At 42.0% G+C, this 14,703-nt stretch overlaps 1 protein-coding gene across 2 annotated transcripts in view; it reads right to left on the bottom strand.

Moving 5' to 3' along the window:
• Nucleotides 1-1,041: 1,041 nt before the first annotated feature.
• The window catches only part of TM6SF1 (transmembrane 6 superfamily member 1), a 33,743-nt gene continuing 20,081 nt past the window's right edge, over nt 1,042-14,703 (bottom strand). For both annotated transcript variants that reach the window (XM_061595926.1, XM_061595927.1), the window contains exons 7-10: nt 11,596-11,700; nt 9,639-9,731; nt 7,727-7,846; nt 1,042-1,599 (exon numbers count right to left, since the gene is read on the bottom strand). In XM_061595926.1, coding sequence (XP_061451910.1) covers nt 1,408-1,599; nt 7,727-7,846; nt 9,639-9,731; nt 11,596-11,700 — 510 coding nt within the window. In that variant the 3' untranslated portion in view covers nt 1,042-1,407. The remainder of the gene's footprint in view (nt 1,600-7,726; nt 7,847-9,638; nt 9,732-11,595; nt 11,701-14,703) is intronic.

Genomic DNA, 14,703 nt, shown 5'->3' with positions numbered 1-14,703 from the left:
CAGGCATGTTTGGACAGATGCAGGCCCTCCCTCCACCTGCGCTTTTCCATTTTCCAAGCCCAGTAGTTGCTCCCACCAAGAGAAAAACAGCAGTTTTTCTCCCAAAGTCACCAGAGTTGGATTATGTCTAGCTGGGCCACACAGGTTAAAACCAAAGAATTCATGGGAGCAGAAAAAATAAAAGAGCTTGAGGAGGAATTATGAAGGAGCAGAGGCAACACCCAGTCAGTCAAGGATGGGAAACATTTGGCACTTTAGTTGTTTTTGGACTCTAATTCCCATCAGCCCCAGCCATCAATGATCAGGGATTATGGGAGCTGTAGTTCAGCAACATCTGGAGGACCAAAGGTTTCTGATCTTTGCTCAGGGTACTCAGAGAGGAAGCCCCACAAATGGGGACAAGCAAAGGGAAATGGGTGTTGTCACTCAAGGGAGCAGAAGACAGCTGAGTGTAAGGAATCCATGGTGACCTTTTGTGGGGAGGGATTGGTATATTTGAATTGTACAAAGAATAGTAAAGGAAAGCTACCATCCTTTGGTCCTCTCAAGGAAGGGGGTGGCTCCACAGATAATTGTCAGCTTATGATTTGCAGAATTTCTGTCTGCAAATGTTTTTTGGGGGGGGGAAGTGGGTTTTTTTTTTTTTTTGACAGCCTGACTATTCAGAAGCAGCATTCACAACCTGGTACAATTTTTCACTGCAACAATCCATTCCAGCTGTGCCAACCGTCCACACATAGCAACAGAAGAGTCAGAGACATGCTAAAATGTGACCGAGGCAGCAGACAAGGCCAGTTCCATTTCAAGTCAAATCAACTTCAACTGCGCAATGGCTCAAGCAAAAGTCAGTGGTGAACTATTCCAATTTTAAGTTCCTGTAGTTCTCACTCACGCCAGTATCCTTACAGTTCAACAATTGAAAAGTTATATTTTTATTTGCGTGTGAGCCACCGTGAGAGTCCTGCTCCTAAACACAGCCTATAAACATTTTAAACAAATAAATAAAAATAAACATCAGGAAAGCAAGCTCTCGAGAAGGGCTACAAAAGACAGAAGTCGTCTTTATTTCCTGCAGCGATACAGAACACAGAGCTAACGTGTCTTTTGGGATGAATCTCATGGAGTTGTAGAGTAGCAGCTGTGTTCAGTCTTTTGCAGGAAAAACAACGAAGATACATACGATACCTTAAAGTTCAACAACTTTATTTTGGCAAAAGCTTCTGTGGACTGTAGTCCATTTCATATAGGCTACAATATAGGCTACAGCAGAATTGGACTGTAGTGCACAAAAGCTTATACTATATTAAATGTGTTGGCCTTCCTGGTTCATCAAGACTTTTTCTTGCTCTCATGGAGTTTGCAACAGCGGTTCAGTTACCTAAAATTTAAAGATGCCATTCCAGTTTCCTAGTCAGTCTTCTCTACTGGCTTTGCCTTCAAGAAAAACTCTGGACTGTGGACAAACCTGTAAGCCAACAGCTGAGGAAGGACTCCATAGGTTACATTGAGTATTAGAAACCACATCTTTCCTCCTTCGGGGACTCTGTAGATGTACGGTGTTCTAGCATGAAGAGATGCACCAATATGTGAAAACTGAGCCTGTAGAGTAGATGGAGAAGCGTAAGCATGAGGCACAGCTTTGAATGGGCATATCGACAGCATTTCTTGCCCTCCCTCCCATAAGCACAAGCCGCATCCACACCTTACATTTAAAATACTCTTATACCATTTCATGGCTTCCTGCAAAGAATCCTGGGTACGTAGCCTGTTAAGGGTGCCGAGAGTTGTTAGAGGAGACCCTCGTTCCCCTCCGAGAGCTAAAATTCGCAGAGCGGCTTAACCATCCATCCTTCTGGGAATTCTAGCTCTGTGAGGAATAGGGGTCTTCTAACTCCTCTCAGAATCCTTAACAAACTACAGTTGCCAGGATTCTTTGTGGGAACCATTAAAGTGGTATAATACCACTTTAAACTTATGATGTGGCCACACACATATGCACACTCACTTGAGTTAAGATTTTTACCAAAGTAAACAAATCTCTCTTGGTGAATCCTAAGAGTTTTAACTGATTAAGGGCTGGTTCACACAGAGCTTTAGTGTGAATCTGGCGCTAATTGCAGACCCGTTTAATTTGCAGCGTTTACATGACATTTAGGCAAGGCGAACGTAAGCCGCTGCTTTTAACTTTTAACCCACAGCAAATCAATCCAATTTTAATCCAAAAAGGGAAGGAAAAACCATCTGTACTTCGTATCTCTAGAGGCTTGCAGATGCTTAGATCCGATGCTTTTGTGAGTCCACGCTCACTCACTCCTCCTCCCTTTCCTGCTGACTTCCGTTCTGCAAGCCTGCTGCAAACTGTGCTTTTTCTTTCTTTCGCCCCTAACTTGTGCAAAAAGCATAACACTGTTCAAACAAATATTTGTATTTCTGCTGGATTCTGAAAATACAAACAATGCCACTTGAGGATTTTTTCTTTTTTTTAATGAAACTTACTCTGGAGCAAACTGAGCATACTCGGTTGCCGAGGTAACTAGAGGAAGTGGTAGTTTGACCCTAAGAAGGCATGGTCATTAGGAAGCTGCGCAACTGACCCTTTCCCTTCAGCGTAAATGCAAAACAGCAGATTGAGGGCTCATATAAGGTAAAAAGTGTGAACCTTTAAACTCTATCGCAATGAAAAAAGCTTCGTCTTTAAAATGGAGTTCAGCTCCCATGTGAATAAGCCCTACATATCAGTAAATGTACATCTACTTGGTGAAACCCACTTATGCAACTGCTTTCGACAACTGCTTTCAATTCAGCAAAGGTAACTACTAATGTAAGAGGTGAGGAACCAATTTTGGGGAACGATCTAGAAGGCGACTTCAGGAAAGACAGAAATCAGAGGAAACTGCCTCCTCATGTGATTGTAGATGCTTCTGCTCAATCAAAAAGAATTCTGCGGCCAGATCAGCAGCATTGGATTTATTTATTTATTACATTTTTACCCAAATAAGCCAATCGTTCCTATAAAACCTAGCTTGCTTGCTTGCTTTTTTAGCTGATCCACACGAAGCTCACATCTTCTTAAGGTTTCCGCCGAGCCTTGAAGACCTGGCTCTTCAGGCAGGCCTACGGGATCTCTGGGGTGGGTTAGTTCTTAATGCCGTTGATTAAATGTAAGAGGGGTGATTAGTTTAATTATTGAGTGTGGGTTGTATTGGTTTTATATTGTATTTATTTTATTGTGTTAATGTACGTCACCTAGAGTGGCCGTTAATTTGGCCAGATAGGCGACTCATAAATATATTATTATTATTATTATTATTATTATTATTATTATTATTATTATTATTATTATTATTATTATTATTATTATTATTATTATTATTATTGTTATTATGGCATCTACATCTACAATTTTTGTTTGTACTTGTATTAAAAATAGTGCAGCAACTTTTTAAAAATCGCAGCCACTTTTGAACTGATCAATAAGATTTCAGTTGGGTTCATCTACCTGATTAACTGATTCACCATTGCTGCCATAAACTGAACACATTGGGATTTTTTCCCTGTATCACCGTTTTTCTACCTATCTCTAGTATTAAAAACCAGCGAAACTCTGATTTCTCCTGTCTTGTATATGGCAGACTTGAGATTTATAATCAAGTATTGAGAGATTACAGACATTAAAAATTAATGTCAAAGCAGTGAGTATTCATTCTGAACCTTTGTAATCACACTACCCAGTCATAGCATCTGGAATAAGATAAAGTATCCAGTATCCTGAGAACCCACGATTTCCATTTTTAAAGCATTTCTAGTCCTCAAGACTATCAAGGTAGGCATGAAAACCACCTGATTGAAAACAAAAGTCAAGAGGCTGCATACATAACATGCGTTTAAAGTGTGCACACACACACACACCCAAGAATCCTGAGAACTGTAGTTTGTGAAGAGTACTGGGAATTGTACTTCTTTGCTTTAAATTTATGGTGTATATGCACCCAAAGAAAGGTCATGCCAGGTTTTCAGTGGTAAGGGGCAGAGGGAAAGGCTTCAGCCAACTCCACAGCTAGCAGAAACAGGATGATTCACAAACATGCACATATATTTCCTGATTTATTAAGGCCATATAATTTGGCTTCTCTTCATTCAGAGTTCAGGTTGTCTTGATTTTTGTTTAAACCGCAGCCATAATCAAGCCGCAATCTATGCATAATGGAGACTTGCAATGTTCCATCATGCCGCATGGGAAACCAGAATCTTGGAAATGGTCCACCTTCCTGAGCGTCTCTTCCTGACATACAATTACAGCTTTTGCAGGTTTCCTGCTTCCAGCCTCAGTCCAGAGCCTGTAGAATGTCTCCAGGATACTCAGAATCTGTCCCATTGTATTTTGAATGTTAAGGCAAACAGAAAATTGGGATTTCCCTTCCCTTCTCTAAAGAGGGTTGCGGAGTTTTGCTCCCGTCTTTCATGAAGGTGGGTGGGTGGGGCTTTTGTGTAGACTCCTCTGGGATGCTTCTGGAGCGCAGGGTAAATTTACATCTAAGGTTATGTACAGAGAAGAGACTGCTGAGCCAACAAATATTTTTAGCATAAACAAACATTTAAAGATAGAAGCAATAGTGGTGCACTCAGGATTGTGGCTTGTCTTTTGTCTCCCATCTGTTACTCTCTTTTTCAAGTGACAGTTTGTTTGCATTTAACAATCTCACGCCCAAATTTATGAGCTCAATTTTATTTTTTGCCTGCAGGAGGGAGAGAGAGAGATGCAAGATCCAGGCTACACCAGAACCTTAACATTTAAGGAAGAGATGGGCTAGTTCTGTTTACTGGAGGTTGCCAAGCGTCGGTCTGAGTCTCGTGAAGTGAGAGGGAGAAAGTTCAGAGGAGGACAGCAGGGCTATGAACAATATTGCAGCCTCATCTGCACTATACATTTAAAACAGTATTGTACCATTTAAACAGTCATGGCTTCCTCCCAAAGAATCCTGGGAACTGTAGTTTATTAAAGGTGCTGACAGTTGTTATAGGAGACCTCTATTCCCCGGAAAGAGCTACAATCCCAAAGTTCCCTGGGAAGAAGGATTGATTGTTAAAGCACTCTGAGAATTAGTTTTAAACATTTCTCCAGCATTCTGCAGCCTCCACAGCTGCCTGCCTTTCCTGATAAGAAAAAGTGCCATGTGAAGAGTTCTCACAATGTCTTCCCCTAGGCTTTAATTGAAATATCAGCAGGCGGGCAGGCTGTCTACCAAGCACCTGAAATCAGTGCACTCTCTGCTTTTGTTTTTTAAGGGAAGTTCTTCCTTTTAACTTCTTCTTTTTTCTTAAAAGAAAATCCTCACTGATTTCTTTGAAAAATAAAAATACTTTTTTAAAATAAAGAGTGAACAATGAACAACTGTTAGGAGCATGGCAGACAGCTTGAGACAAGATATGTTTGTTATACTGAATTTTAATTCCTTTGCTCCACTGTTCCCCTAGCCCCTCTGAATTTTGGAATCTTTGTCCAAATTATGTTGCAGGGCTTAAAAAGGGATATAAAATTCATACCCAGTGTTATAGTAGAGGTGATGTTTTCTTTTCCATCCTCTTTACTTCAATAAATCAGCAAAGACCACAGGCCAGAAAATCACCGAGTTCAGAACATTATGTGCTTCGGAAGGCCACAAGTACATGTTGCAGATGTTTTAATATGCATTAAGACAACAGCTTACAGACAGAAGGGATTAATATTTTTGTATGGCAAGGGGAAAAGTAAGCTCTAAGGTTCTGTTTAGAAAGGTTTGGGCAAAGTGACTCTGGCTATTGTTTTTAGAATTCTGGTGTCCTTTTAAAAAAAATTCTAGTCCTCATGAAGACTCAAAGGCTCCTACTGGGTGGGAGGGCGGGATATAAGTTGAATAAATAAATAAATAAAAATAAATAATTAAGATTGCAAAATATGATAAAAATTATGGGAGCAAAGAGATTAGAAGCCCAAATTTGGTACGGTTTTTCAACAACTCCTAATTTCTCTCTCTTGTAGTTTGTCACTCACTTTATTCAGGAAAGTGACATTTCAATTCTGCTGTCTGTAATAATGAAAAACCCCAATCTGCAGCAAATACACAGCAAGTGCATACAACAAAATAGATACCTGGGCACTAGCTACATTCAACAATATGTATATATACTTTGCAAATGGAAGTCATTTAATTCATTTTAAAGCATTTATATACCACTTAATATTTCAAAAGTCTCTAACCAATACAGGTCATGACTTTTACCAAAAAGCTATTAAGGTGTGGTGCATTTCCTCACTCCCTCACTTCATTCGAGCACCACTGCACTTCCTCAAACATTGCATTGAAAGGATCAGCCTCTTATATATATAAGATACTAGTTGGTGATAAAATGGGAAACACTGATACCTTTTCATCAGGCCTGGGAAGATGACTTAAACATCTGGATAGAAGAAACCAAAGGGAATAATCTGTGGTTATCTCCCCCCTTGAAAACTACATCTGCTTGTATACAAGAAGCAGTAATCAAAACCTTATTAAGATGGCACTGGACCCCAGGTAGACTCTCTCGCATTACAGGTCAAGTGTCACCATTATGTTGGAGGTGTTGCAGTGAACAAGGAACATTAATGCATTCATGGTAGAACTGTGGGGTGGTGTCCAGGTTTTGGACACATATCTTCACTGAAGTATCCCACATGAGACTTCAGAATGTGGTTAAAGACCTGTCCTTGGTGCTGATGTCACTGGGAAGCGATTTCAATCCTAAGGTAAATCACAGGGAGCTGATTGCTTTACTGTTAACTGCAGCCCGCATGGAAATAGCGAGACATTGGAGAGATAGCACGGGTCCCTCACACTCGGTCTGGTTAGAAAGAGTGTGGGAGATTGCCTTATCAGAACACTTGACTCAGTATAGAAGAATGGCTTGTGGTCTAACACAAAAGGGCAAGTTTGAGAAATATGGTCTCCTTTCATCAATGTTGCTAACAAGAAAGAAGGGACCATTCGTCTTCCATGTACGCATGGGACTATGTGGAGAGATTATGCACATGTATTATGAGAAAGATGTCGATGTCAGCAAGATGCTTGCAATATGTTCGCCAATGAATTTACTTGATAATTTTAATTTTCAAAGAACACGCTGCATAAGTTTATCTTTTACGTTCAGTTGTTTACCTGTTGTAACCTGTTAAATTAAAACAGCAATACATAAAAACATATAAAAGCATATAAAAGGAAATAAAACGGAAATTTAGAAGATTCAAACATGGAAAACAGGGTCCAATCTTAGGGGCCAGGGAAAGCGAACCCTTTACAAGTTGCCTGAAGCAACTGAGGGTTGCTGCATCATGTACGGTCCAGGAAGGGGCATTCTACCGAACAGGGGCAACAGCAGAAAATGCCCCTTTTCCAGTGATAATCTGTAGAGTGAGATACTAGGCATTGAAAGGAAAACTGTGGCAATATGATATCCCTTTTTGCAATGTGGAAATGAGGCAGAGACAAAGGTTAGATGAGGGGCAGGGAAACCTGCAGCCCTCTGGATGTCGTCAGACTCCCAACTCTCATCCGCCTCAGCCAGATTAGCCAATGGTCAGAAATGATGGAAGTTTAACCATATCTGGAATCCCACAGGTTTCCCACTCTGGGTTAAAACATATCTCCACCCAAGCCATGATAATATATACATATATATACAGTACACACACACACACACTTTGGTATACCTGGGCTAGTCCTCCAGCATGAATGAGGCTTAAATCTGGCATCCAGGAGCACCCAGGCACAAGCAAACCATAAAGTGAGATTACGTAGTAGGGCACAGAGTAGAACATATATGCCAGCATCTGCGCATTAAAAGGAAAGTTAACTGGTTTATGCAGCTACAGAACTGGAACCACACTAGTTTATTTGTTTAGAAAGATTTATAAATCTTACTGCTTCATCATAAAGCTCTAGGCAGGGTATGCAAAAAAAATTATCAATAAAACCCAGCTAAAATCCACAAAACTATTGAAAAGCAAGATGATGTTCAATAAGACCCAGATAAAAACCAGTAGAACTTTTAAGACAAACATTGATAACTAAACTATAGGCTGTATTCAATGCTAGTCCTACTCGCCCTACTCAGAGGAGACCAACTGAAATATAAGTAAGTCATTCCCAATTATTTCAATGGGTCTGCTCTGAGTAGGACTAGCATTGGACAAAATCCTGTACGTCCAGGTTGGCTTGCTGAAAAAAAAAAGTTTTCAGCAGATGTCTACAATGATACAGCGAAGGTGCCTGCCTAAGGTCAAAGCATAGGTGCTGCCACTTTAAAAGACTGGCTCTCCTTGCAAATGCTAGTTCACTTGTTGGCCCTCCATGGGCACATATGGAAGAGAGGGTTGGCCCATGCTTACCACACTCACCCCCATAGCTATGTGTTTCTTGGCCTTGCCCCCATTCAGCATACCATCAGAAAGGACAGCCTATGTGTGCACAGCGATAGGCTCACTGTCCAATTGGAAACCCAAAGCTTTTTGAGATCCTGAACAATCTATGTATTTTAGTGTGAATCCTTCCTCATACTCCCATTTTTTGTATTCTATTTTGCCTGACATATACACATTTTTGCAATGCAGTTGTCCCTGATACAATGCATTTTTGCACGTTATTTTCACTAATATATGTATTTTATGCACACTTTACCCTAGTATATTCATTTTAAAAACAATAAGCTGAAGAACTACACTGCAAACTTGGAAGAACAGCTGTATTTTAGTTCACGGATTATTTCGGGAAGGATGAATTAGGCAGGTTTGGTTTTAAGTGCGAACTCAACTGAATTTCTTCCCCATCCCTAGATTGGTTCTAGTATTATGAGAGAGGAGGGTAAAACTTCTCCCTATCTACTTTCTCCACCTTCCCATGCATCATTTTATACACACCTATTTGCCCCCGTTAATTTTCTTTTCTCTAAACTATAAAACACAGCAGTGACTTTTGGCCTTCGCATTCAGAGGCAGCATAATTCTTTGATTACTAGATATTGGGGGCACACACCAGGGGACAGCTACTTCATTCTGTCTCATGTCAGCTTTCTCTAGGGCATTATGTTGGACAGAGAAAGCTGGACTTGATAAGACCTTAGCCTGATTCAGCAAAGCAGTTCTTATGATCTTAAGTCTCTTTCCACTCCATGCTAACCATATGCAACAAACGAACTATATAAAGGGCTACTCTCGCTGAAGCCAGTTAAGACTCTTCCAGAGGAGATCTGGTATATGGTATGGACTTCCTTCAAGTCGATCCCAACTTATGGCTACCCTATGAATAGGGTTTTTGTGGTAAGCGGTATTCAGAGGTGGTTTATCATTGCCTTCCTCTGAGGCTGAGAGGCAGTGACTGGCCCAAGGTCACCCAGTGAGCTTCATGGCTGTGTCGGAATTTGAACCCTGGTCTCCCAGGTCATAGTCCAGCACCTTAACCCCTACACCACACTGGCTCTCAAAGGAGATCTAGATCGGGTCAAAAATGTAGCTTGAAAAATAAAAGTGGAAGCCAGAAAGCCAGTCTGTACAAGTGCTTCCTTTCTCTCTTTTACATCAAGAGCTCCCCAAGTCCATGTATGCTTTCCCACTCTGGAATGTTTACCTGAAGTTTTGGATAAGCAGCGGGATCCTTGATGTATGGCTCATGAAGTTGGCTGTACAGTCGGCAGAGCTCAATCGGGCAGTCTAAGGCAACCTAAAGAGAAGGCAAATTCAGACTGAGCTAAGGCAGCGTGGTGGGTAGAGAGAGTGAACTGTGAACCGAAGGGAGACAGGAAGCTGCCGTGCAGCAAGCCTGATTGCTGCTTCATCTGGCTCAGTGCTGACTATGCTGGCTGTCAATGGCTCTCCAGGATTTCAGACTGGGGACATTCCGCAAGCAAAGCAGATGCTCTACCACTGAACTACAGCCTTCCCCCTTAGTTGTCTCCAGGTCAAATCTCGCCCGGGCCATGAACTCAGTAGATGGCCTCAGGCCTCTCTCTTGTTCAGCCTCGGTACCTCCAACTGCAATACGGGGAATAAGAATATTGACTTACAGGGAGATCATTTTTATTAGAATGTCAGAGAAGAATAAGCAAGCTTTTGAGTTCCCCAGAACTCTTCATCAGGCTGGGTGTTAAGCAAAGAAGAGGTGGGAGGGGGAAGGGGGCTTGGCGTTAAAGCCCTACAGTCAAGGTGCAGCATGAGAAAAGGTCCCAGACTTAATGGATTTGGCCAGGGGTCACCAACCTTTTTGGGCCCTAATTGGAGAAACTGGTGTGGGCACCACACAGACACGGCAGCTACGCACACAGGCACGCACACATGTGAACACATGATATCCACACAAATGCACACACACTTACACTCTCCCTCCATCATCAGTGAGGCTTGAAAAAAGCCTCACTGATTTTGCCTTAGGAAACAAATGCTCTCTTGAGCTCACTTAGGTGGCTAGTTCTCCGAGACAAGTTAGCCTATAGCCAAATATGGTACCTTACACAAGTTGCTGGACTGCATATCCCATCATCCCTGACCACTGGCTATGCTGGCTGGGGCTGATGGGAACTCAAGCCCAGCAACATCTGGAAGGCACCATGTTGGCTACCCCCTAGTCTATACCTAACAATAGTCTATACCCAACAAAGGTACAAAGCTATCAAATAAGAGAAGTTAAAAACCTAACAACAGAACATTTAAAACCTAGAGATCAAGTTGACTTACCAGAAATGCGACAGTAATACAGACACGGAAGAGGCATTTCCAAACTAGGACTGAGGAAACTTGGGTTCAAATCCCCACTCAGCCTCGAAGCTCAATCAATCACTCTCTTTCAGCTTAACCTCCCCCATAGCGTTGTTTCGAGAATAAAATGGGGAAAGGGAAACAACCTTGTACAATGCTTTTGGAAGCAGAGCAAGATGTAAATGTAATAACCAACCAACCATTGTGGGGAGCAGCAAATGGAGCCATCTCCCAGATTCTGGGGGCAAAGGAACTGGGGTGGGGTACAGCCCAGTGATGGCAGATGCCCATCGGGACCGGTAGGGTACAAACCAGAGCAGACAACATCCATAGGAAGCTGCTTCACACTGAGTCAGTACTGTCTTTACTGACTGGCTGCGGCTCTCTAGGATTCCAGCTTGGGTACATTCACAGCCCTACCTGGAGATGCCGGGATTGAACCTGGGACCTTCCGCATGCAAAGTGATGCTCTACCAATGAGCTACGGCCCTTCCCCAGCAGTAGGTGGAGCCAGAGCCAATGGCAGGCACAGTAAACTCATTCTAGCTTTGTCTCCATCCTCCTTCCTGCTGAGGTCTACAAGGACAACACAGGGACTAAGGAGGAGGAAGCCTTAAAGCGGTGCCATTCTCTGGACTGATGGTAGGTAAGAAGACAGGCAGGTGGGAGCTGGATGACGGCAGACAAAGGCTGGCAGGGCAGTGCCCCATTCATCCTAATGGACCAGCCTCCATTGCTGCAGCCTCTCACTCATTCATTTCCATGACTTTAAATCCTTCCTTTTCCCTGAGAGACAGTGTGAGGTTTTATATACAGTATATACAAAAACTTACTAGGCCTCTAAACAGGCAAAAAGCAGTTGCAAAGATGAAGTATACAGCCAACAGGAGGTCTAGAGGCCTTCTCAAAAGTCTCTTCTGCTGAACTTCTTGAATCACCTGCAATAGAATTTCCAGAGGGATTGCCGTGTGAGTCCGCTGGTGGAAAGACGACAGAAGCCTTGCAGTACCTTTTAAGATGAACACATTTATTAAGGTGCAAGCTTTCATGGGTGAAAGCAGGGTTGGACAGAAAGAAGGTAGATCTGGATCTACTTGCTCTGGGTGTTTTATAGCAGATTGGCAAGAGGCCAGTCATTTCAACAACTGCAGTAACAAATGACTTCCCACAAAATTATACTGCTGAAAGGAGAATAGCTTGGGGATAGCCAGGAATGGATTTTTGTGTGGAAGGGACTGTAAGCTCATTTTCTTTCTGTAACTCAAGACTAAATTTCTGCCTCAGAATAGGGAGAGGGAGAAATTAGGTTTAGTTTGCATTTAAACATAAATGCAACCGAACTGAAATGCCACCAACCTTCAAAATGTACACTTCTCCAAATTTTGGAACGCAGTTCTTCAGCCAAGTAATGTGTACAAAAATTCAATCTCTTTCACAGTCCAATCTACTTCCTGTGTGGCTTGGAAGAATTTGGTAACATGTGCCTCCAAATTCTTCCAAGCTGCACAGGAAGTGGTTTCGACTGTGAAAGACCAAGGCAAATTGTGTTCACATTTCTACAAATTTGTAGGGCAGTACAATATCGCAGAGAGGAGGTCTGGTCTCCTGCTTCCCTTCACTATAGCTGCCCAATGTCCCTGCTTTTTAAAGTATGATAGAAATATCTGCTGGCTATAGGTATGTTCTTAAACCACAAGGGGGTTTTGCCTATTAGTGAATTATGCTATAATTAATGTGCTAGTCTTCTGAAGGTGCTGCCAGACTCTTTGTGGTGCTCTGCAATATAATGTTTTGTTTAAGAGAAGGTCAACAGCTTCGCACCGAGACAACAATTCTAAAAATACTTACAGTGAATATAGATATCTAACACACTTAATGCAAGGCATGCCATTGCACATCTGAATTTTATATGCATTTCAGCTAGTGACACAGGCTAACAGGGCAGGTAACAATTAAATGTGAAGTAACAACAGGACCCAGCCAGAGCCATAATTGGCCACCCTGTACTGAAATCTAGAGAAGGCCTGGAGGGTATAGAAAAAGGTGGAAATAGCAAAAGCAGGCAGAAGGTTCTGCTCTGGTTGCCAAGCAAGGGGAGAAGGTTAGACTCCCGTTTATACAGTATATATTTTATTTATGGGGTTTCTTACCCACCCTTCACCATTAAGGCCCCAGGGTGGGTTCAAACAATATCAAAATATAGGGCCGCATCCTACTATGTTCTATTCAAAGTAGTGCTCTTGAAAATAATTGGAACTACGTTAGGCTGCAATCCAATACACACTCACCTGGGAGTAAGTCCCATTGAACCCAATGGAGTTTACTTCTGAGTAGACATGTGCTGGATTGAAACCTAAATGAATGGGTCTACTCTAAGTAGGATTAACACTGGATATAGTCTTCAGTATTAAAACCAGTTAAATCAATTTACGTCAGAAGAATGGGGTGGGCCCTACCAAAACAAACAAACAAACTAACTACCTGACTAACCAACCAACTAACTAAGGCCTGGCCAATCCAGAAGCTTCATGCTGCCTGTATGGGGGCCAACGTTTTGTTGAAACATGGCATCTGCCAGGGTCCAGCTCACAGGCAGCCCCTGCCCGCCACCTCCCAAGCTACAATTCCCAGCATGGTTTATCAGTCAGTTTATCAATCAATTTTGTATGTTATTTTCACTAATAATATAGTGCTGCTATGGGCTCCTGCTGGGAGGAAGGGCGGGATATAAATTTAATAATAAATAAATAAATATATGCATTATTATGCACACTTTGCCCGAGTATACGCATCATTTGGCTGGAGAGCTGCATTTCGACATTCATGTGAATTCCGAAGGAAAGCTGCGTTTCAGCTTGCACATAGTTTCCAAAAGTGCAATTTATTTATTTATTAGATTTATATCCCACTCTGGCTCCCAGTAGGAGCCCAGGGTAGCAAACAAAAGCACTAAAAACACCTGCAGAGCGCAGCGATCGGCTGGGTATATAAGGGACAAGGCGGTCTTTCCGGTATCCTGGTCCCAAGCTGTATAGGGCTTTGTACACCAGAACTAGAACCTTGAACTTGGCCCGGTAGCAAATGGGCAGCCCTTTGATGGATGTGCTTTTGCTCTGCATGAAATCTAACGTTTTAGCCAATTATCAGCAGAGGCTGGGAGTTATGTCCACAGGAGGATTCTAAATATAGAATCCTTTCACTGATTCTTTGCAACTTTTTTGTAACCCAACAATGAAATTGCTTTTCCTGTGGGAAAGCAGAATATTTTTTTCATCATTATAAATGATGTCTTCTGTGTGGAAGACAAGAATAGCCAAGGGAGCAGTAGTAAGGGCTGTTAAAAGGCCAAGAAACTGAAACAAGCAAAAGTGTGCTAGCAGCACATAATCTTCAAATCATTTTTTTTTAAGACAAGTGGTCATGTAAATCAGGCAAACTAAGCCTAGAATTAGGCGACTCTGTCCAATCCCATATAGCAGTGATGCGGAATCTGTAGCGGGGGGGGGGGAGAAACTGGTTCGGTTTGGATTTAAAGGCAAACCTACCAAATTAGCACTTTCTGAAACAATACATCAACGGATTCATGGCTGTCCTTTGGAATTTTCAGTTATCTGTATTTTGCAATGCTGTGTTTACAGAAATGCATATATTAGGGGAAAATGTGCATAAAAATGAATGTTAGTGAGAATGACATACAAAAATGTGCTAGGAAAATTTGCTTGTGGCACAGACAGCTATGATATCTGATAATGAAAGGTAAGAAATAAGAAGAGAGGAACAGTTGGGGGGGTTGCTTGCAGCCATTGCCTCACTTTACCTAACAGCAGGGCCGGCCCTGCACAATAAATTATAAACTGTAGTATGGGAATGAACGTCATTTGAGATAGTGATCTCCTAAAAACTCATTCCCACTGAAGCTAACCCCCTCTTCCTTCTTTCAG

Source organism: Rhineura floridana, chromosome 14 (assembly GCF_030035675.1).
Source record: "Rhineura floridana isolate rRhiFlo1 chromosome 14, rRhiFlo1.hap2, whole genome shotgun sequence".
NCBI classification, from domain to species: Eukaryota; Metazoa; Chordata; class Lepidosauria; order Squamata; family Rhineuridae; genus Rhineura; species Rhineura floridana.
This window is presented reverse-complemented; position numbering and strand designations above follow the sequence as displayed.